General features: G+C 49.8%; 1 protein-coding gene across 2 annotated transcripts; it reads left to right on the top strand.

The window, feature by feature from the left end:
• The first annotated feature begins 14,123 nt into the window (after positions 1-14,123).
• Positions 14,124-19,290, top strand: LOC122367854 (rho guanine nucleotide exchange factor 16-like). 2 transcript variants are annotated; one of them, XM_043341313.1, is made up of 4 exons: positions 14,124-15,660; positions 15,984-16,162; positions 17,624-18,505; positions 18,658-19,290. In XM_043341313.1, the coding sequence occupies exons 1-4, from the start codon at positions 14,445-14,447 to the stop codon at positions 18,781-18,783; spliced, it is 2,403 nt and encodes an 800-aa protein (XP_043197248.1). In that variant the 5' UTR covers positions 14,124-14,444; the 3' UTR covers positions 18,784-19,290. The 2 variants fall into 2 exon arrangements, with proteins under 2 accessions (XP_043197248.1, XP_043197249.1); XM_043341314.1 differs by lacking the exons at positions 14,124-15,660; positions 15,984-16,162 and adding an exon at positions 17,002-17,166.
• Positions 19,291-24,481: the final 5,191 nt, after the last annotated feature.

Here is a 24,481-nt window from a genome sequence, read left to right as displayed (position 1 = left end):
AATTGAATATTATGTACTTCTTCGTACCCACTGAACTGTAATTAAAACACACCTCCGTCTATACCATCGCACTAGCGCACTTTCATAGTGCCCAGCCTAGCAAATCTAGACGGAAAGTAGAAATGTTTTAGTGTGTATAATCCCCGGGCTGACATCACTGATGATATATTTTAAAATGAGCCAGCTCCAGTGGCCCACTCGGCTTTCTGTGAGACCGGGAAGTCGAACGAGAGCCGAGCGCTCTTCAGTTCTGATGCAGCCATTTTGCCTGTGACACAGGACAGTTTCACACGGTATTTTCCAGTGGACTGGACAGAGAATAAATCGCCCTCACTCGGTGCCACGGCCCAAATATGTCGCGCTGAACTTCTGAAATGCGCAGCCCAGAGAGGATTTTAAGTCTGCAGCTGTGCGACAGAGAAGAAATGTATGGCTATTCTCATTAGTATTGGTGCCCTATGTTTAGCATGGCATTAGCGCTAAGTGACACGGTATTTGCTTAATTCTTTTAATGTATCGCATACATTGAAGAAAATGGAGCATCTACTTCGTTGAGAAAATGTTGTAAATTATGTTCTCACTGATTCAGCCTAGTGTTCAGATCCGGGAAGCAGAATTTCATTATTGCTTGGCTAGATAAGCGGAGGGACTTTTTCAGCATTCCCTGGAGCGGGTTAGTGAGCATGTTTACCGTAGAGGCACACTCTACCGAGCACATAAAAAGGTACAGAGAATAAGTTGCACCTTTAATTGAGATGGAATGGAAGTAAATTCATTCAATAAGCTAGAAGCGCCTTTACGTGCATCCAATTTCAAAACATAAGGGCAACAATCATCGTTCCATCGGTTACACACCACGATGTGTTCTGATTGCCCGAACCATCGACTTTTTGCCAGCCACTCCAAGTATTACCTGTCGAGTGCCGTAAAATTTCGGTCGTAAAAGCCCCATCACCTCAATACGGCCTTTTACAGCCAACCTGCTGCTCGTGGGCACTGCACTCTGCCTCGATCACTCCGAGCTCTACCTATAGGGACACCTGGGCTCTACTCTGCGCTCTGCCTATACATCACTGCGAGCTCTACCTATAAGGACACTCGGAGCTCCACCTTTAGAGATACCTACTCCAAGCTCAGCCCATATAACTCAGAGACCCACATACGGCGACATTCAGGCTCTATCCCAGAGTTACTACGTTCCCGATAATTTGTTACATTATTATCATTAATGTTGGATATAGGCAAAATGTCTTACTGCACATGGGGGCTAAATCGTCGAATTTAACCCTCGCCGGCCGAGGGGAGGGGGCGGGTGCCGCCGCCCCCCCCCCCCTAGGGTTTTTTCGAGATAGCTCCGAACACGCTGGAGATAGAGAGCTGAAACTTGGCATACCTGACCTTTAATCCAAGCCGGATCTTTTGACACCAACCGCGTTTTTGGGTCAGTATGACGTCATAAGTGAACCTCTGCACGGTCTTCAGAGATGCGCAACTTCGCAACGCCCTCACTGCCAGAGGAGATGTCACAGGGAAATGAAACTTGCAGGATCTAGTATCCATTATGAGTCTCACAACTTGTATATCTCGGATTTTTTCCTAAAGGTCATATGAGGTCAGGTCATTTTCGTGACCTCACCTAAGTCAATGGGGAAAATGGAAACTGCTATTCTGGCGCCGGGAACGATCTCCAACTATCTCAAGCACACAGAATCGTGATTTGATGCACTCCTTGCAAGGTTAGATGCGTCACTTTTGTAATGTTGACCTTGCGTGACGTCATTTATGACGTCATCAAGGTCATATTAGTTTTTCGTCAATAACTCTTGATCAAATTGAGCTAGCGACTCGGGAAAGCCACCAATGGACTCAGGAAGACCTGCCGAATCGTATGATATGCGACATGACCTCTTTCGACCAACTTCGTGACCTGGGGGTGCTGACCTGACCTTGACCTGAGGTCAACACCCCAAGTTGAACTGACCCGGACAAAAAGTATATCATTCGACGCGCCTGAACGAGGCGAACACGATGCTGCCAAAATCGCGGCTCTGCGGCCGTTTTTTGCGAAGTTATTCACCAAAAACTGAACCGCCCCTTGGGGCACTTGACCTGACCTCAGAGGTCACCGGTTGACCTAGGACCTTAAAATCGGGTACCAATCTCTGCGTCTCGTAACGGCGCGCACGCTCGTTTTTTCCGCGACGCGCTAGCTCCACCAGGGGCGAAACGGCGAGGGGGGTCGTACCCGCCCCCCCCCCCCTCGGCCGGCGCGTATGTAGAAAACCAATAGGTCTGGCGAGGGTTAAACGGAAATGTATGTCAGCAAGATTGTTTCACTTTAACCCGACTTTCAGGTTTATTGTCACATCCAACGAATATAAGGAATATAAGGTAGGCAGATATTCGCATGTGTTTACATGTGCCCATTCAAGCTTGAAGTTCCGAGCCAGTTGCGCTTTGAGACCTTTCAACCAGTCAATAGATACAATTTCAGCAATTGCACACTAAGCAGACAAGGTTGAGTCGATTGAAAGCACAACAATTCAGCTTAATTAGTTGCCTACGGGAAATCTTTCCATTTAACTACATAAATCAATAAATCAGACCAAGACGAACTGCACCCAAACACTTTACACTCAGCCTCACTCGATACGGATCTAGCTTCTCAGCAATTCAACTTGCGCAGCACACTCAACCTCATTCACTCTACACTCAACCCCACTCACTACACACCCAGCCCTGCACTTACATCACACTTCACACCCAACCCAGTCTAATCCTCACGCACAATCCCGACCTCTGCGATAGCCTCCCCTCCCCTCCCTCCCTCATCCCCACCGCAAAGTTGGCAGTGTCGTTAGTTGTGCCTGTCCCAAGTTGGGCCATCCGTCGTCACCAGAGAGGTCTGATGTCGACGCGCCAGTCGGGCGAACCGACGCGTCGCCGCCGACGCTGTGAGGTGGGACGGACGTCGGTTGTGTGTTAGGTAGTCAGTGATCGTGGGTACTGCCGGGTGGCGACAGGGAGACAGGATTATCAGGAAGTAGCTGAGGCTGTTAAAGAGTTCTGGGGAAACTGCACCTTAAACCTCATTAACCCATATATGCATGAATTAATTTTTTGTCGAGTATTTGTATGAAACTTTCTAGCATTGTTAAACAACATGTTACTAAGCTGCTGACATCAACTGTTTTGTTTTTACATTTAGTGCTTGCCTGATATGCTCGTTCAAAGTGACGTACAAAAATGTACGTCTATGCCAGGTGTCAACAAGACAATTGTGACGTCTGCCGCCGCCGTCCTAAAATAATACATCCGATATCCCTAATACAATGCTAACGTCTTTCGTACTTCAGAAGCAATGTATGAGGGATGGGTTGGGGTGGGGATGGGGTTGTGGAGGGGGTAGGGTGACGTCATGTCATCGTTAACCTGGGCGAGGGGAATAACTTGTGTTGTATGGTCAAATATGATGTATGATATGTTGTGTTGCATTACAGACCCTTGGAAATGGTTGTTACAATTCATACGTTGAATTAGGAAATAGATGTAGATCATGTATGATGAAAATAAGGAAATTTGCAAAACACAACTCAATTATGTCAAGTTTTACCGTCTATCGAAAACTTGTCTTATGTACATAATAGTCAACATAGTAGACCTATAAAAAGAGCACGTTGTCAATGGCGATCAGGAGGCGTTCTGCTGCTGGCCACCGACGCGGTGACCCTGTGCTCCCCTGTGGCAGTCACAGTCCGGCGCACGGCGCGCTCCATGCTGACTACCTGACTGCAGAGCTTCTTGAGGAGACAGAAGATGTAGCTGTTCCGCTGGGGGCCTTCGCCCAGGACGTCTGCCTCGTCCACGCAGCTGACGCGTCGGTCGTCGTAATGGCACCACCTGTCCCGTCCCACACTGTACACGTCAGACACTGTCCCGAGCGCGTGGCCCCGCTGTAATGACTAAAGACGGCCATCAGCCGGACGTAAAGTCGCCGGCATGGTCAACGGAGCAGAGCGACTGGTCGCCATCGACTTGGAACTCGGAGAGGTGCGTCTGTCCAGGGGCGTCGGCCGGCTCTTCCTTCCCCAGTGACGGCATGATGGCCTCTTGGAACTCGTGATCCTCGACCACGTCCATCCAGCGGATAACAGTGTAGCGGGTTTTCGCGGCGTTGCGGGGCTAACCGGGCAGTGTCTTTCGGGAGTGAGATGAGAGCAAGCTAACCGGACAGTGTCTTTCGTTATTGAGAGCTCCGTCGGCGCGCTCCTAGAAGCCCTCCTCTGTGTCCAGCCCCTCGCGAACCCGTTCCGACTCAGACTCTACCTCGGGGCGATCAATCATCGGAAACACATAGGCCAGGGTTAGGGAATGGGAGATAATGATAAATGTTAATCAATTACCCTCGATCATATTGGTAGAGAAAATCAACTCTATTTAACAAAAAGTCCCACTCTCAAACAACAGCGCCCTTCCTAGCTTGAGGGTCATCTCCCACCAGATATATGTATCAATCATTCGTCCATTTATCCATCCCCTTACAACCATGTCATTCGTCCACTTATACCTCGTAATTTACCAGAGTTGACCATCTCCGGTCCCTCCCCTTTTTCCTAACTTCCCCCGGTGGTGCTAGGGCGCGCGCAAAGTCGTTATCGAGTCATTGGCCTTAAATGTCATTTAACCGTTATCCCTTCATAACCACAATGTTCCGTACATCAGACAAACGCTTCATAATGCTCACGCTACACAATTAGAGATACGACCCACCACATATTTCGGCACTCGACCTTCGCGTTACGTGACTTATTGCGGTCCGTCCCATCACCATGTCGAACTACCTACACAAAAAAAAAAAAATGTCTTCGGCCAGCGGTTCCGAGACTACGGCTCGCAGGGCACTGTGTAGTCCGGTTTCCGCGGGGACTTATTTGAAATTTGAGACCGGGGCTGGGTAACTAAGGTCCGTCCGGGCTGCCTGCGTCGTCTCCGTATAGCCGCGGTTTTCGGGCCAGCCCCCGGCGACCGAAAGGGGTTAGTCGTTCGTCGGCTTTACACGAATCCATGACTACCAGTTTATGCCAAATTGCCTAATAAAACGAAAACTAAGCGTACCACGGCCCGCAATGGGCTTATCTAAAATTTGAAACCGGGCTGGGTAACTAGGTCCGTCCGGGCTGCCTGCATCGTCTCCGTATAGCCACGGCTTTTGGAACAGCACCGGCGACCGAACGGGTAAGCCTCCGTTGGCTTCACACAATCCACGACTACCAGCGTTATAGGTGCCCGAAGCCCTATCTATCCGTTGCTGGTAGTTAAGCTGTCGTCACAGACCTAACCGAAATGACCGCTGCACGGCCGGAGTAAATCGACTGACAGCGGGGTGGCCAGTACCGACTTACCGCGATCACCCGACTCGCATGCTTTGGTATTTAACCCTCGTCCTGCAGCATCACACGTTTCTTCGCGGGACATTACTTAACCGGCGGCATACGTCTCCTCGCTGGGACGCCTGGGGTCCTAACCATCTCCGAAACTACCTACGTCACTTATCGAATGTCATCCTGCGCTGATCACTCAATGGACCGATAGCGGACCTAACCTATCTTTTAAAACCGGGCGGGGTCACTAGGTCCCTCCGGGCTGCCTGCATCGTCTCCGTATAGCCACGGCTTTATGGGGCCCGCGCCGGCAACCGAACGGATTAGCCTTCGTCGGCTATGCACTCATCCTCAATAATCGATCCTCAACTCGCTCTCATCCTTTCTCTTCACTTCGCGACTTATTGCACGTATCCAGGGCTTACCCAAGCGAGGCCTACTATTTAAGTGGGGTCTATCCGAGCTGAGCTTCATTTAGGAATTCCGATTCCTCTCCGTGTACAGTCTTCTTCCATTTCACTCGCTTCTCATCTCCCTCCTAACCCATGGCCGCGTCGGTGGACTTTCCACGCACAGGGGCGTGACGTGCATCATCTATCTCCCCGGTTCCGTCCCTTGCAGTGTCCCCAGTGTCCATGTGGGGTAAAGTTACAAATATTTCGTGTGCGGCAAGGTCTATGTGTGCTCCTTATATTCGGACCGCTGGATAGGGTAGAGCGCCAGGAAATCCGCTGGCGAGGGCACTTGGGAGTCAACCGGAGAAGCTCCAGTATCGGTTGGGCTAGGGAGGTCCCGTATGTGTTGTGTATAATCGCTGTCATTTGGACCGTGGGATAATTTGGGGAGGATGGAGTGCCAGGAAATCCACTGGCAAGGGCACTTAGGAGTCAACCGGAGAAGCTCCAGTATCGGTTAGGCTAGGGAGGTCCTGTATGTGTTGTGTGTAATCGCTATTGTTTGGACCGTGGGATAATTTGGGGAGGATGGAGTGCCAGGAAATCCACTGGCAAGGGCACTTAGGAGTCAACCGGAGAAGCTCCAGTATCGGTTAGGCTAGGGAGGTCCTGTGTGTATTGTGTGTAATCGCTATTGTTTGGACCGTGGGATAATTTGGGGAGGATGGAGTGCCAGGAAATCCACTGGCAAGGGCACTTAGGAGTCAACCGGAGAAGCTCCAGTATCGGCTAGGCTAGGGAGGTCCTGTGTGTGTTGTGTATAATCGCTATTGTTGGACCGTGGGATAATTTGGGGAGGATGGAGTGCCAGGAAATCCACTGGCAAGGGCACTTAGGAGTCAACCGGAGAAGCTCCAGTATCGGCTAGGCTAGGGAGGTCCTGTGGGTGTTGTGTGTAATCGCTATTGGTTGGACCGTGGGATAATTTTGGGGAGGATGGAGTGCCAGGAAATCCACTGGCGGGCACTTAGGAGTCAACCGGAGAAGCTCCAGTATCGGCTAGGCTAGGGAGGTCCTGTGTGTGTGTTGTGTATAATCGCTATTGTTGGACCGTGGGATAATTTGGGGAGGATGGAGTGCCAGGAAATCCACTGGCAAGGGCACTTAGGAGTCAACCGGAGAAGCTCCAGTATCGGTTAGGCTAGGGAGGCCCTGCATGTGTTGTGTATAATCGCTTTGTGCACTGTGTAAACTCAACAGATAAAGAGAACTGATCGTTGTAAATTACTCTGGCCGGACACCTTGGAAACGACCTCTTTCCTGACTGTGGGTTAGCATATGGCCTTTTATGCTCCATCCTCCGATCCCTGCCCCTTCAGCACTACTCACACTCGTATTTCAATATTTACAAGTCCCATTTATTTACATACTCCGACGCAACACCTTAAATTCCCTTACAAGTCAAATTTAAAGGAAACATTCTGGGCCCAGGCCGCCCATCAACTGAGCCCCACAAGCCGCGCGGTGCGGTACACAGTCGCCCGTCCCTTTCCCGACTCCCCACGGTGCATAATCCCCTCCGTCCGCCTTAATCACCACGGGGCGCCGGACGAGGGTCCACGTCGGCACGCGTCTCGCACCACGCGCACATTTACATAATTGACCGAAATCGAATTGTTAATTAAGCTACCTAGACTGAAATGTCCCCAAAAATAAATTGAACTACCTAAACTGAATGGCCTAAAATATTGCGGACGACACCTAAGAAGGGGAATATAATGTGGCTCACACAGCAGTAACGGGGGGGGGGGGGTTACTTGAAGGATTTAGGGACTAGGTGCGCACCCGTGTTCACCGCGTGACCTTACTTGAGATGGAGTCGCTGACATGATGGTCGTGTCCGTCCAGCGCCCGGCCCGGCGGCCAGAGCCGCCGCCGGCGCCGTGATGCCAGCCGCTGGTGTCTCGTGGGCTGTCCGCGATGTCAGACGAGAGACGTGGGCCGAGAGTGCCACCGGCGCGGGATGCGTCGTCCGAGAGAGAGCCAGAGAGCGCGGAATGCGTCGTCCGAGAGAGCTTTTCAGTTCCGTTTCATCAACTTATACTTATGATGACGTCATACTTCAGAGGGCCGGGCAGCATCACCTTGTCCAATCTCCGTCCTCCATTCTCAGAAGCTGCACTCGGCTCCGCCCTCGAAAGTTCGTGATTTGCTGACAAAGTTCGGTTCCCCTCCGGCCATGGCAGTCGCACCCTTTCACGCAGCGACCGGGTGGAATTCGCCGCCGGCGCTCACGGCGCCTGAGGCGCCAGGTGGCGGGCCTGGCCCTCTGCTCCCCTTGTTTTGAAGTCAGGTCCGGCCAGATGTCCTATATTTTGTCGTTGGCGACCGAGTTCCATTTCATCCTGTTTTCGTACAACCCGGGTCGGTCTCCGCTCCCCTTTCTTGTTTTGGTTCAAATCAGGGCCGGTCTGCACTCCCCTCTCCTTGTTCTCTGGCGGGGTGCCGAGCGTGGGACAGAGTCTTGTTTTCCAAAGGCTAAACTGATTAATGGCTCGAGGCTGGCAGAATGACGCGTTTCGGTATGCTATTTGTTGGCTTCAGATCCGGGTTCTCATGAAGTGGGGTCAGGTGGTCATCTATAGAGGACTCCTGTTTGTCAGAGCCTACTGCGCCGTCTGTGTGGACGCCAGCTGGGATGGAGAGAGGGTATCACAGCCGATTTAGCCGGCTGACCGTGTCTGTGCGGCGCTCGCAGATGGCCGTGTTTCAGCTTGTGGCACAGCTTGCAGTTCAGCATGAAAGATGAAAAAAATGCAACGCATCTGCGTTACATTTTCAGACCTCTTTTTATAGTCGCGCCCCGCGACTAAACGTTTGAGAGCCCGCTTCTGCCGTGCTATTTGGTGCCGTTTCGTCGTTTTTCTTGGTGACTTCTGTGACGAGAGCGGGTGGCCGTCTTCTAAAGGATTGGTAGCTATTTCAACAGGAGTGTTATAGGTAACTCGAGAATCAATTTTAAGTGACGGGCGAGCGGGCTTAGTATATTTTTTTTTCGGCTACAGGTTTACTAACTAAATTTATGTGGCTCACATCTAGCGAACCCTAACCTTGAGTGCAATCCCGTGATCCAAAGTTAGAGTAATCACACCGAGGATGCCATTTTAACCCAATTTTTAAGAGATTGTACCCATCCTATACCAAAAAGGTGCAGTGACCTATGTGTGACCCGTTGGACTGACCCGCCTCTGGAGAGAACTGACAGGAGACCGGCAACCGTCCACGAGCCGTTCTCCGCGACGGAAAACCCCGTTACAAAGCAGGCAGTCATGTGTGTTGCCGAATCCGATGTATATAATGAAGATACGACTGAGCGCCGAAAACCCGCTACAACAGCCGCACTGCAGCCGTTGTTGGCAGTCGTAAATGCTTCGATGGTCTGATTGGACTTCTTCTTGAAGGCGTTGATGTCGGTGAACTTGTTCGCCTTCAGAAGGCGATTCCCTCACATGGTACCCGTGCCATGGAACTGGCGCTTCTGGATCTCTGCTGCAAAACCGATCATCAGGGTCAAGCTTGGTGCTGCTTTGGAAGTGACATACATCCATAACCATCCCGAACCGGTTGAGCCGGTGGGTGCGACCAGTTACGGGCTCAGTTACGTCTTTACGGCTCAGTTACGTCAGTTACGGCTCAGACCAGTTACGTCAGGCGGGCTGGGTCAGCATTCTCTTCGTCGATAGAGTCTCCGTTTGTGTCGACGCGAACTTCCGGCGGCTCTAGGACGACGACCGTGACATCGGCGACTCGACTTCGCTCCTCGATGCCATCCAGACAGGGCTGCGGAGTCGGAGTCGGAGTCGAAGTCGGTCGGAGTCGACAATTCTGACCGGAGTCGGAGTCGGAGTCGATTTTGGAAACCGGAGCCGGAGTCGGAGTCAGAATCACCGACAAACCCATTGACTCCGCTGACCTGGCAGGGCTGCTGAGTCGGGAGTCGGAGTTGGAGTCGGTCGGAGTCGATAGTTCTACCCGGAGTCGGAGTCGGAGTCGGAGTCGGAGACACTGAAAATCCATCGACTCCCGCAGCCCTGATCCAGAACATCGTTGAGGCTCACATTTGCCATCAAACCAAAGCATAAACGTGTTTGATGTTTGGGAAACAAAATGTAACGGATATGCATAGACGTACATTATTGTACGTGCGTTTTTGTGAAACGTACTATTTTTGGATTTGCTTGGTAAGCAAAATTAGCATTATAATGACACCACTCATGAAGTTAGGGTCATGCTTGAGCAGATTGCTGGCAACGAAAGCTAATCCGGGAAAAGCACTTAACTATAATTAAGAACACTTGGCTCACCTTGGGTCGAGCGTCTGAACGGGTGAAAATCTTCCCGTTGCGGCATCAACAAACCGAATGCCTCAAACTCAACACTGAATGCATTGGAACCGTGTTTTTTGGTATTCACCTGATGGCTAACAATGTAAATGATTTAGAACGACCGCGTTTGATGGCTCATTAGCTCTATTTCTATAAAGATGGCACACATTGGTCAACTCAAATTGACGTACATTTATGTACGTCTATGCATATATGGGTTAAGGGTGGGCAGTATCAAATTCCATGTACTATATATAGCTGAACTTAGAACCCGGTGGTAGGGTCACAATTGGGGGGATAGTCTGCTTGACCACGTAAGAATTGGTAACCATCTGTGGCTTACACCACCAAGCGGATTTGAATGAATTGAATGAATTGGTGTCCATTCATTCACGCACTGGTGGCGTAAAGGAACATCGTTAAATCGCTCTGACGACATCGGTCCCTCTGCGGCGCCCTGATCTCATATGTAACCCTTTGTAAGCACCGCCTTGACTTCATTTGTACTCCCTTTCTGCGGTTTACATCTCATCAGTACCCCTTCGCGCCTTCCGGAAGCAGTCTATCGCTATGCGCAGCACCGCAGCAGCATGCATCTTTTATCAAACCCCGCTGCGTCCCATCCTCACCGCTTCTGGCGGCGCGACTCCCATCCTTCTGTAGGCAGGGTCGGTAATATAACCAGGGCGCCGTGCCGGCAGCGACGGTCATCGGGACCGTCCGGCCGCTCCGGCGCGTCAATTGGACCCTCTGAATAGTTCAAAGGCGCCGGGACGCGGCCCGATGACGGATGTCACCCGTAACGACCCGGGAGGCCGACGCGGTGCCGACTTATCGTCCCAGTTTGTTCGTGTACTTCTGGTCCGGGGGAGAGGTCACGACTCACGACCCACCGAGGTCACGACCTGACGTAGTCAGCTGACAGGTCACGACCCGACACTGCAGTCAGTTGACTAGTTGCAGTAACCGCGATTCATGAAATTACGATAGCGATTTAGTGCATGCTGATTGCTTATCACTGCCTTGAACTGGCGCTATCAAGTTCAGCTGCTCAGTGCTGTCTGATAGGTCAGAGAAGCGGGTACTTCATGTAGATTGCCGTGACCATTCAACAACCTGGCATTAAAAGATTTATTCTGCAGAGTTAGAACATTTCTAAAATGAAATAATACTAAATGATTCTAATTGATTTTCAGAAATTTGAAAAGTTAGATAATGATATCCTGGTCGTGAAACTTCTATCCATATTAGCTTCCTCACCGAACTCAAAGGGGCGCCAAAACAGTATCAGACAAGTGGAGTCCGACAGAATTGTTTCTCAAGTACGGGACAAAAGGAATGACAAACTTATTATTAGAGTGTTGCGCATGATGACAAAACAATTAGGGTATTCATTTTAGGTCATTCCACTGCACCAAATCAATATAACCCGTCCTACCTTTTCATTCAGGTTCTGTTGTCCATCAGAATACCTTGCAGTGGAGAGAAAGGTACCGAGATTGACTGAATGCGGCTTCCAAATAAGCCACAAACGACGAGAATCGTTTCTCTCGTGCGAGTTTAATTCCGTGGCGCTCCGCGAAAAGACTTTGGACACTTTTTCGCTGTCTCATCAACAATTTGGTAACTTCCTTGGACGCTGATACGAATGAGCGCAGCCACGCTTCGGCGAATACTAGCTGAGTTGCGAAAACCCAGATTTCTGAATGATGAAACCGGTCTTCAGTGGCTGCTCGCTTCCTTTTATAGAAAAACAGGCGAGCCTCGTGGCACTGGAAAAAGACGTTTGCTCTATTCGTGTTTGAGTCATTTGTGGACATGAGATAAGAGTATCTAATGGTCTTGCAGCAGTTGTATTGAAAATATATCGATGATCGAAGATACGGGCTTTCTGTGAATCGCAATATTTATAATGGCCTGTTCTTTAGAATTAGATCATGAGAAAGCTTTCGACTTCTAAACCAGGTTAGGTGATAGATCATGTATGTATGTACCTACGGGCGCAATTTATTGGTGTAGAGGACGTATGCATAAAGAAAGTACCTGTATAATGTGTAGCATTACTTACACATTCGTTATTTTCCGATAGGCTTAGTCTTTACTTTTCCTAGTGAATACCAAGTGAATACGACGTCTCTGCTCAATGTTATGACGCCTATGTGCATGCGCCTTCCCTCCTCTTACTTCTCAGTATCCATCTATAACTTAAACTCAAGTGTAAGGGCGGGGGCGAGGCATTAACTCTTCCATCGACCTGAGGCAGCGTCTGGTTTTAGGGTCAATTCAAGGGATTAGCCGGGCCTGCGGCGGCAGGAGAACATTGCTGTACGGCTGAAGGAGGTCGTACGGTGTCCTTAACTGCATCCCTTCGCTATCACATTTTCATACCGCAACAGATAAGTGCCTATTATGCTACCCTGAGGATAGTGCGTAGAAATATGTGTGTGTTAGACGAGCAACCGCGATTATCAAGAAGAGGATGCAAGTCAGAAATAACCTGAGTATGGCTTCAATGCTGATACACTAGCACACTGCACAAGTGCATACATTAATCAACATTATACATGGAATCATGTTTATATTACCCACGAATGAAGTTTTCCGTTTCTTTGTTAATTGTGAACATATTTGTAACATTTCAAAAATGACTTCATGCAAAACAAACTGACTGGAGCCCCTGTAGCATACAAACAATCAACACACAGGAAACGCCCAACGCGTGAGATTTACACAGTCACATAGACGTGATTGATTAGCTCGTAGCACCAAATACATGAGCTTCATGACATAACTTAATGACGTTACTCAATGTAGCTTCAGGACATAACTTGCAAATCAGCTCGAACCTAATGTGAACGAAGAACCGGCTTATGATCGTTTGTTTTGGGTCACCTAGAACACTATCGGATCTGCAACCGCTTATCTCCGGCCCCACACGTCAGTACGACCATGTCTGTGGTGGTGTGTTCCAGGAAATTGGTCCCTTGGCGGCGGGTCTGGCGACAACACCTGTGCCCGGCTGCCAGCCGCCCCTCGTGCTTTGCGCGATGCACAGGACTGAGCGACAACTTCCGCTGCGCTCAGCCAGCATTCGGCAATGAGCTATGTTTGTTAAATACGATATAGAAATGTGAAAAGAAAAAAGCTAAAAGCAAGCAAAATCCATTTCAGAACTCTAATTTTTGGTATTATTCACGATTGAAATAATAACGGATGCTGCCGAAGAAAATATATCTTGTAGGAGCGGCATTACCATGATCCTGGTTGAATGCTTTATATCAATCACCTTAGATAAATTTCAAGAATAAGAAAAATAATGAAACCAACAAGTCGCTTAACCATGATGCATCCCGCAGTCTAGACGTCTGGATCGAGGGATACATCGACCACCGTGTCTGCTTTGAGTGGTCAACAGTCAGGCATCAGACATGGCCTGATACATTGTCTGGGCTTACAACTACCCTCAGAAAGATAAATGTGGCAAATAGGGGTATGAAGAAAGGACCAGACGCCTTCCTCCGTCTACTTACCCATGCATTCTACAAGAAAGATAAAAAGAACGTGGTCCACACGGAGAAAAACGCTGTTTTTAGTGGCCTAGTGGGTAGAATGTTCGCCTATGTTATTGCAATCATGTTCACGTCTTACATGGCACATACATTGAAACATCAGCACGTTATCAACGCTAGGAAAGCAACTATGTTTTATGATGCCTTTATTCTCTAGAAAATTCACCACCATTGCATCGTTGAGCCTCAACCTTCCGGCAGCCAAGCCAAGCCACTTGAGCAAACTGCCCTCCCAGCAAAGTTAGCGCAATGCCGTTAGCTCGTGTCCGATATGGTATCAGCAGTGGAGTTTGCCTGACGAGTCTGTTGATATTGTCAGTCACTTTGTACCCAGCTGAGGCGGCGATAACTGCGGACCTTGCGACGGGGATGCAGTGTAGTGAGTAGTGACAGTCGTTCGACCACCGCGACGCGGACAAGGTGACCTGTCAGCGTGCAGTGCAGCCTGTCATACCTGTGAGCCGGGGTTGAGGTGACCGTGACTGCGTCGGGTGCTGACTGCCCCCTGTCTGTCAGGTGCCGACCTGCTAACTGACGTCAGACGGCTTCTGATATTTTGCGATGTGACACGTGTCTGTGCGATACTCGTCAGTGAGGGGATCACTCACGGCAGTGCCTCGTCAGGCGTGATAGTGAGCGTGATACGTGCTTTCAGTGAGGGGGTGATCCGTAAACGCATGTGACGAGTGACTCGGCAGATAAAATCCCTCGGGTATGGCGGAGGCCAATGTGAGCAAGAACAACCCACCTATGGAGGACATTTGGAGGGTAGAAATTGGCCAAATCATCATCCGGTTTCGTACCAACAAACCCAAAGGGGCGCTGTGCGTTTGGCAAAACCTAGTGTCTCAGCTATCAACTCTCCTGAACGGATGTTTCGAGACTGAGGCTCTAGTGCTATGGAAGATGCTCCTTAACGCGATCCCAGAGCTTCTAAGGACGAGCCATATCGCAGAAACCCAGACTTTGTGGAGGTCTCTCACAGAAACGGTACTGGAAATAAGAGCAGTGGGATATTCACAGACAGCGAGTGCGATGTGGAAGACGCTGTTAGCCATGGCACCAAAGCTGCTCGCAGAATTTCCAAACGGTGTCACAGAGCTGATGTGGACTGAAGTGTGTCAAACAGCAGCCGAAATGGAGTCTGGTGCTTCCGATCCGGAGAGAACGCCACTTCCTGCATCGCCGTCACCGTCACCGCTGCCTTTACCAACAGCGTCACCAGCGCTAACATCGTCACCAGTGCAACCACCGCCCCCGCTACCGTCACGGTCGCGGTCACCTTTACCGACCTTGTCAATACCAGAACCAGGGCCACCAGCAGGACTGTCACCAGGGTCTTCACCAAAGCGCCTGTCACCAATACCTTCACCAAAACGTCCGTCACCAGCACCTTCACCAACCCGATCTTCACCAGGTGATCCGAGGCAGAGTCGCTTTGATCCGAGGCGGACACCGTTACCGCCACCACCAGTACAGCAGCTACCATCAGCACAAGCACCAGTAACGTCGGCACCATCACCAGCACTGACACAATCAACGTCACCATCGCCGTCACCATCACCAACAACAGCTCAGTACCTTCCACCCAAACCACGTCCAATATCACAGTCTGGTTTGCAAGAAACTCAGCACTCAAAGCCGCCCAAACCGAAAGTGAAACCTAAACCTCTGCTCGCTAATCGAAAAACTTTTACAGCTCCATCACTTGCCCCATCAATACAACCAGCGCCAAGACCCGTTGTGAAGCAGCAACCTCTAGTGGTGACCCAGTCGGGTGACCAGGTGTCGACGACTGACTCCGAGTGGGATCAGGGGATGCAGCAGGTCCTCACGGAGCTCAGTCACAGGGGTATCGGAGATCTCCAGAGAGGACGGCGGACCGGCAGGATGGGGAACGTGCGCCCCAAGTCGTGCCAAAACCCCACAGGTAAGACGGGCGGGTGCGGCGACCAGCGAGTTACGCAGGTGTGGGTGCTCTAAGGCGTTCAGCGACTCGCTGAATGGGGAGCTAGCTGGGGTATCTAAAGAGGGGTTCAGTATCGGGCTTCATTGCCGATTAAGGTTCAAAGCTGATGAGAAGAGACTTTAAAAACTGCTCGGCGAAAAACGTAAGCCCATAACAAATGAAATGTCCAACTGGGCTTGGTTGGTTACTGTCACTCTTTTCTTTGAACCATTTTTCGCATATATGTACATTCAGCGCAGGATATTGTTTCTTACCAAATCAACCTGTCTATCTAAAATTCACAGATACCCGGAGGCTTTCGGCACCTTTCGAAAAGCTTTTCAGTGCGCTGACTCCATCGGGACTGCAAGATCTGCAAGGTCATGACCTCACCTGCCAGAGCTGCCCCGCTACGGCGACAGACAACATAGAGGACGAGCCCGGCTGGGTCATGGTGCCTCGCAGTCTCCCGCAGTCACAGGCGGTAGGTACTTGGGACTCGTCACAGAGGGGCCCTTTCCTGAGCGATACGATCTTTGTATGTATTGATCTCTGTATGATGATTTGTGAGGTGTACGATCTTATTATCAATCTGCGGCATACTGCAGTGATACTGAACTTTGAAAGTTATTCGGAGAACGGAAACTGACTAAGCCGTAAGCGTACGTATATTCATTGTTCCCCGTGTCTTAACTTTATTTTACAAAGGCACCCAGGTCCCTAGCCCCTGACGGAGTCTCCAAGCCTTGACATGCAGGTAATAAACTGACTTCTCTCTATCTTATCAGTCAGATTAATTGGGTCTCCGGGCACCTCAGGGCTAAGTGCAACACATCAAGTGTTACACCAGTATTGATATCATATCATATCATATATTTCGGACAACACCCATAAAATGAATGAAAAGATTTAAGAACCAAGGCCTAATGGGTTGATAAGGGAGTGTCTGATTACACAGAGGAGTTTGCCGGCTGTATGCAAGTGTATCTAGGGGTTAGAAACTTGCAGGCTAGGTGTTAGGTAGGTACCCTTATCATGTAGATTGGTGGTGGTGGAACGATTAGTCCGTGAGTTGCTTGCTTAAACCATGCTAAATTAAGATAGGTACCTAAGGCAAATGTAACCGCGCATGTATTTTGCTCGGACACCCTAACCCGATCGAAAATCCCAAAAACTTATACGCTGTCTAAATTTAGCTGAAGACGCAAGTAGGAGCCTCTGCGTTGTTTCGTGATACAGCAGGAAATTCGGTTACGGAACCCCTGCAGCGGGGAATTTGGCAGCGGAAATCCCGTGCGCTATCGGTAGTCAGCTGGCGGCTGCAGTGACCCTGAGGTCGGACCGGGGAGGGGGGAGGGGGAGGGTGGCAGGGGCAGAGGCCGGTCACAGTGCCACGCGCCGCGGACGGGTCAGCGTATGTGTGAGCGTGTCCTGAGGTAGTAGCTGTGCAGACTGAGAGGTTCCTGGAGAGAAATGTCGATACAGGTGGTGAGTAATATGTCTAGTATCCATAACATTGCGAATAATGTTGTGCATACAGTATGTCTAGTGCCTAGCCCCACAGTAGTGCGGCATGATAATGTGACAGACTAGGATCAGGATGAGCGTGCTAGACCAGATTCATACGCTGTTGCCTCAGATCTACCTCCATAATATTCACAGAAATGCACGGAAGTCACTCTTGGCTTCACCCCGAATGCCTTATTCCCATTTTTGCTAAGAACTTGAGACGAAAGAAAGCCATGGGATTGGGAGTAGTGCCTACCTAAGTTCATTTCAGTGTTTAAGATGAACGCTGTTTTTTTTTTTTTTTGCATTTCTATCCTGCTCAAACTTATCGGTGAACGGTGGTCTATCAATGGCATACATCGCGCCAAAAGGACGATACGTATCGCGCCATTCTCAATATGATGTAGCTCGCTGAACACAGTCCTTTCTTTCCCAGGAGTTGGATGATGGCTCTGGAGCTGCCAGAGTTCGTTTCTCGGCTTCTGCTACGAACGGATCGCCGCCGGGTGCGGAGCCGGTGGGCACGTCTCCTGCTACCTCCGGAGGGCCACTGCTGCGTCCATCCTCCTCTTCAGCTTCCCTAACAGCACCCACGTCACCCTCTTCACCAGCCGAGCCGCCGCTCTGGTGCCGACTGCCCTCCGTTATCAACAGCGGCGTCCTCGACAGCCTCAGCAGCGACCAGAGGAAGCTGCGAGAGGCTCTGTTCGAGATCATCAGTAAAGAGGAGTCGTATCACAGCTCCCTTCAGCTATTAGAGCGTCATTTCCAGGAGCCACTTCGAGCGCTAAGCCAGAAGCCACCATCGCCGAAACAGAACGGTCAAAACGGGCAGAAAGCACGGCAGTGCACCTTCAGTGAGACCGAGTATCGCGAGCTGTTTCAAAACGTTGACGAAGTGCGCCGGTGTTCAGATGACTTTCTGACTGACCTGTACCAAATACCCATGGACGATCTCTCGGGCCTCTGTGACATTGTGCACGAACACGCCAAGCACAACTTCTACCCGTACAAGGTCTACTGTGCGCACAAGTGGCACCAGGACCGTTGTCTTCAGCAGCTAACCGAGCGGAGCTCACCGCTCGCCGCGCTGCTCTCCCGCCTGGAGATGTCCCCAGAGGTGCGCGGCCTGGGTCTGGCGGCGCTCCTCCACCTGCCCGTGCAGCACGTGCAGAGGCTGCCCATGATGATGGAAGCTGTGCTGAAGAGGATGCCACCCGATCACCCGGAAAGACAGAGCTGTGAGGAGGCGCACCGGGCGCTCACTAAGCTCGTCAAGGATTGTGACGAGGACGCTGCCCGGGAAGAGGAGAGATTGGTGAGTAAAAATCGACTTTCTGCTAAGAATGACCGTGTTATGCATAAAGCATCTAGCTGATAGTGTGTGTGCTTCTTTATGTTTCTCACAAAGTTAGTATTACTCCTCAGACATCTCTGACCTCCGTCCCCCGTCCTCTCGCTGGGTTTCAGGAGGCGGAGGAGAGTGGCACGGTCGAGCCGGAAAGGGCCGCGAAGGGCCGCCTGTCGTGGCGGCGGAGGGGCGTGCGTCGCCACAGTGCAGATGTGGGGTCGCTGAAAAGGGCACCAAGCTCATGAGGGGGGCCCGTATCCGGTGGATAAGGTCCTACTCCGAGGAACTGATTGTCAGGTCAGATAGTCAGGCAGACTGTGATAGGAGTCATTTTGATAGAAGATAGAGCGACAGAACGGCTAGGGTATTCGAAGCGTAGGAAGATCCTCACCCCTGGCTACCAGATCGGTTACGCCCATGATAAGCATATTCATTAAATCAACTGACAGCTGCGTTGAGACAGCACTTAACGTCATTTAGTGTCGTTTTCGAGCACAATTCAGCCTATCCGTAACAGTGGTCAGTATGTAATTGTTCAGGTCTGAGTGTGGCGTCAAAACCGTGACGTAGTGCATAATTTACTGGGCGTTTTCACTGCCTCACTCGATCATAATTGTCATTGGAACTAGCTGGCTACATGATTAGAAAGGGTTTGGTGATTGTGATATGTCTCATGTTCATGTGCTTTCAACTGTGACTTAGTATGACAGTGTACGTACGTTGAAATGTGAATAAAAAATCTAGCAAAGTCATTTTCAGTCAGCATTCAGTCGTTCATCATTTCCTCAGGGATAAACGGTAAACAGACAGTCAAGTAACTACTTCGTTAAACAAAGGTCACACGAAAAGATATTCGGCGTAAACCAGCAAACTCAGTTGTCAGCAAAGATGAAACGAAGCTAACGGAACTGTGACTTAGCCTAGCACCATGTTTCAACTGTGGATTGTGTAATGCGGGGGTAAGGGGTTGCAACTGCAGCGGAAGTGCAAGTCTCCGTCCGGTCTTGCACTTCGCGGCGGCATGCGACTCGACATCTGCGCAACTCAGGCGATCGTGGCAAGTGCTGGAGCAGACGGAGTCATTTCCTCTTCACAACTGCGACCTATCTTCGCATGGAATGAGAACGAGACGTTGCGAAAGCCCAGCAAAGCATGAAAACTGTAATCGAAGGCTTGTGAATGAACAAGTCTATCGCATCTTCATTCTTCAACACAAAAGCTTAACCCTCGCCCGGCGAGGGGGGGTTGATGCAGCCCCCCCCCCCTAAGGTTTTTCGCAAATAACGTTAAAACGGCGGCGCGTAGCGAATTTGGCATACCCTCTGGGTCAACCTTTTGGCACCTTCCCTGAAAATTTCAGGTCTCTGCCGTTTCAGGTCAGATCACCAGGTCAGAAAAACCGGTACAAGGTCATGGTCAAATTTCAATTTTCTTTATGCACCTGTTCAACTCACAGTTTTGAACTGATTTCCTTCAAACTTTCAGGATGTCCTAAGTTCACTGAGTTGTATAACATATAGTTCGTTTTTTCATGTCGCTGACCTGAGATCAGTTAGAGGTCATTACGTCGTAATGTTACGCCTATGGGAAAATATTCAATTCGGAAAATACTGGCGATATCCGCTTCTTTCTATCACTTTGGTGCTCTGAAACAACAGTACTCAAGATTATGTCACTTGGTGCTTCTTTGTTTGGTGTACTTGTCCATGGGTCAGGTCAAATGAGGTCAACTGAGGTCAAATGACATTTGTGCCAATAACTTGTCACACAATAAAGATAGAGCTTTCAAAATGGCATCATTCTGTTCCTCTTGAACAGCCGAGTCGAATGATATGCAACATTAAGCATTTCGACCATTCTTTAGACTTAAGATGTGCTTAACTTTCTTTTTAAGTACACTTAAGCAAGCAAACAAGTATATCATTTGACGCGCCTTGACGTGCTGAGTTCACTGGTGCTTTTTTTGTTCTATCTTAATTAGATCAAAAGTTATAAGCGAAAAACTTTTGGCCTGTTTTAGCAAAAATTTTACACTTATACCCCTCCCCCCAAAAAACCCTAAATATTGACCTAGAGCAACCAAAGTTACACAGGGGCGAGACCTCCTATAGACCCATCTACCCTGTAAATTTGGTGTTTCTAAGTGCCATAGGAGCCAATCGCCAGGGGGGGTCGTACCCCCCCCCCCCTCGCCGTCCGTGTAATGGAAAAGGCCCTCGCCTGGCGAGGGTTAAGATGACCAAGATATAGCCTGAAATATACTTAATTTCATTAGTACAAAACCTGCCGCTAAAACCCGCGAGACCTGTACATTAGAAATGTCTATGTGGAAGTTCTCCATAAGTCAATTGATGAATGGACACCGCAGCAATGCCTGTATTATCTCCGAGACCTAACTATAATGTAATTGGTGACACCGTCTGAGCACTGTGACGCTCCCGCGTCATTACTTACACGCTATTTGTCGCAAGTCATTTATCGCACGTCATTTGTTTGCGTCATTTGTTGTGCATGCCATCTGGCGGTGTCATTTATCGATTTATCGAGCGTCGCATGGGTCATTCATCTCGGCTCATTGGTATATGCGGCGTCATACGTGCATTTCTATTGTCGTCGTACCTTATTATCGGACCGATCTGTAACGAAATATAGACGATCTGTGACGCTTTGGATATCTCCCAGGTTAGCTATACCTATAGGTACTCCTAGTACCTACCTTGGCAGTCCATGTTAGCTGTTTCTATTGAAAGTTTGATGTCCATAACATCAATGATCAGACTTGTCTTGAATCAGAAAAAAGCCACGTAGATTTACTGAAAATGTGTCACCTGTCGGGTATGCTATATTTAAAAAGAGCAAATAATAGCTACCAGTATCTTTTAGTGTCAATAGTGGGTAAATGATAGCCACGATACCAGGATGCGAACACACCGCCAACAGATAGCAGAGAATCAGCGACTCTTCCCACGTGTAATATCGCTCCTCTCGTCCAGCTCTTTCCCTCTCTCTCTCCCTCTCTCTCTCTCTCTCTCTCTCAATCTCTCTCTCTCTCTCTCGCTCTCTCTCTCTTTCTCGCTCTCTCTTTTTCTCTCTCTCTCTCTCTCTCGCTCTCTCTCTCTCTCTCTCTCTCTCTCTCTCTCTCTCTCTCTCTCTCTCTCTCTCTCTCTCTCTCTCTCTCTCTCTCTCTCTCTCACACACACTCTCTCTCTCTATCCATCTATATCCATCTATCTATCCCCCTCTCTCTCACTCTCCCTCCAGATCACTAGAACCATGAGACTCGGGAGGTGGCTGCGGCCGTCAGAACGACCCATTCTACTTTAATCGGGCGAGTGAATTTCCCACTTGCCGGGCTCGGTGAACTGTCGGAAACGGCTGAGGACCTCTGACTGAGACGCCGTGGCTGTACCCGTAGGTCCACAGGCTGCCGGTAGGTTTGTGTCAAATCCAAAGGTCCACAGGCTGGTGGATAGATTAAAATCTGAGCTAGAGGTGGCAAAAGATGAAAATTTTGGGAACCAGACTCGAACCAGACCCGGCTGGACATTTCTGGAACCAGTCAGACCCGGTCTTAGTTGGAATCGGAACCAGTTGGACCCATTCCCCAAAAGTCAATTAATACTAACTACTTGTAAGTATCATTAGCTGCATCATGTAAAACAGCTTATTGCCCACTGGGGATATTCATGAGCTACTGTTTGCAAAGAAACATTCACTTCATTCACTTCATATTTTGCAATAATGTGTAGTGTGCAAGATGTATAGTTTATGGTAGGACCCGGTTGGACCCGTCAGAAAATTTCCAGGAACCGGTCTGGACCCATATGGGTCCAGACTGGTTCTTTGGACCGGGTCCTCGGGTCCACATTTTGCCACCTCTAATCTGAGCCATGGAGACACAGATGCAAAGGCTGACCGGATTTGCTATATAAATTCATGGGGATGTGTTGTCGTAGATTCATTATATATTTGTTTTATTTTTAAATCATTCTGTCAACAGACAACAACACACCAGCCGTCGCAAATTGCGGTGCTTGATAAAACACTGTCACTGTGAAGGAAGGATTCAGAGGTGATAGATCACGCGCTGTGTATCAAGAGTCACATCTGAAGTCTGACTGAAACCCGCCTGAGCAACGCCAGATTGACTGATAAGACAGGTCGTCTACCGTGTCCCTGAATGGAGGTCGCCGCCCGTTAAGGGTACACTCTACTACACCCTGTCTGTCGTCACTCGTCACATCTCAGTCCTCAGTCTACACGGACAGCACGCCGACCTCTGAGGGTCACGCTGACCATAGCACACCTACCGAACCGTAAGGTGACGGTGGCAGTGCTCTCCTGGCCGTCCCCGCCATCAGCCAAACTGATGGCATCTGTCTGAGGAACCGATCTCAAGGCATTATATAATTTACTACCCATACCTAGTCAGTGGATTAGGTATACCCGGTAGTGGATGTCAATTTGTAATGAACAATAGGTATCAATACCTAAATAACCGCACATCTGTTTCTCAGAAAAATCATCATCACAATTTCCCTCGCTTCGTCCAAATAATTGTTTCATGTAAGCTATAGCGTCCCTTCGAGCAGCAGCTGAGTGGTGTATTACCCCTTCGCCGAGCGGTGACGCAGCAGAGGCAACTTCGGCGCAGCAGTCGGGGCAGGTGGCAAATGGCATCCGGAGCGCGGCAAACTTTGCCGCATGGTGCACCAGTTGGTGCCAGGACGTAATTGAGAAACACGTCCGTGGCGGTCGGCCTATCTTCAATACCTTCTCGGCTCAGTGCCGCAGGACTTCAGTTGAGTAGTCCGGCAAATAGTTAACCAACTTTCCCGTGAACATTGAACAGATCACCTGCGCAGCAGAGGGTTGGTCTGGAAATTTGATGTAACGAGCAGTTGCAGAGTGAAAACTTACATTCCTTTCCACCAACAGTTCCGGCACCTTGGTTCCGGTATGCTGTTTTGAGGTTAAACTGCCGAGCAATTAACCATTAACTTTAAAAGAGTAAGCGGCGGCCACTGCGGGCCAATGGGCTGAGACGGTTTGTAAAGACCCGTTGTCTTTACCCGTAATAAATAAAGGAAGTTTATCCACCTTATCCACATTGTAAGTACCAGCCACCAGGGGAGAGACGCTTTGACACACACAGGTTTGCAGAAGAAACCCAGATAGCGCCGAATTGCTTATAAGATCACATCAAGGCTCATCACAATACGCTCCACCGATCACAGAAGCATCCCAGCATTCCACTGATCCCCGGCTCGGCCACAGACACGAGTTATCATTACGAACTTTTCCCAAGCGTCAATAAAACATCTTCTAAATACTTTAACTACTGAACTTACAGATCCGAAATCACTCTGTAAGGCGCGCGTGCCATCTCCTCTGGGAAATGGAGCCGGTCCATTTGGGACCGTCCGGGTCCCCTCCCGGAGACCGGAGTGGGACCATCAGCTCCGGGTCCTCCCGGAGCGGCCCATCAGCTGCCGGTCCGGGAGGCGCGCCGCCGCCCGGACACGACCTGAGCCGAGCCGTAGCACGTCTAATTGTGCAGATGGACAGCGCACTCATGGTTCTATTTCTGAGCGGCTCCTCTCTGAGTTCTGCCGCTCCTGCAGTGGTGGAACTCTGCAAAAATGACACCGACGCCGCCTCCGAGCGCAGTGTCGGCGATACGGATCGGCCCACTGCGAGCCGCGCTTCGGCTAACTCCCGCCGCCACTGCGGGTCGACATTTGAGCAGATGTATATGGAACTGTAGGAAGGAGATGTGGTACAGAGACCGACACCAATTTGACATATCACTACTCACTGGACAAACGTCATGTAGCTACCGCACCCCCGAGAAGAAAACGTGAAGAATTGTTTAAAAGTGGCGAGCGTTTTAAACTAGGTATCGAAAAACGCTTTCGATGCAAATTCTAGCGGCTGTTGAGC

The sequence above is a fragment of the Amphibalanus amphitrite genome, unplaced genomic scaffold (genome assembly GCF_019059575.1).
Source record: "Amphibalanus amphitrite isolate SeventyFive unplaced genomic scaffold, NRLGWU_Aamphi_draft 000900F_arrow, whole genome shotgun sequence".
Lineage (NCBI taxonomy): Eukaryota > Metazoa > Arthropoda > Thecostraca > Balanomorpha > Balanidae > Amphibalanus > Amphibalanus amphitrite.
This window is presented reverse-complemented; position numbering and strand designations above follow the sequence as displayed.

Bases quoted from the DNA above. Each gene is read 5' to 3' on its own strand.
- LOC122367854 (XM_043341313.1), top strand. From the start codon at position 14,445: ATGGCGGAGGCCAATGTGAGCAAGAACAACCCACCTATGGAGGACATT. The intron at 15,661-15,983 runs GTAAGACGGGCG...TAAAATTCACAG, and splicing joins GTCGTGCCAAAACCCCACAG to ATACCCGGAGGCTTTCGGCA. The intron at 18,506-18,657 runs GTGAGTAAAAAT...GCTGGGTTTCAG, and splicing joins CCCGGGAAGAGGAGAGATTG to GAGGCGGAGGAGAGTGGCAC.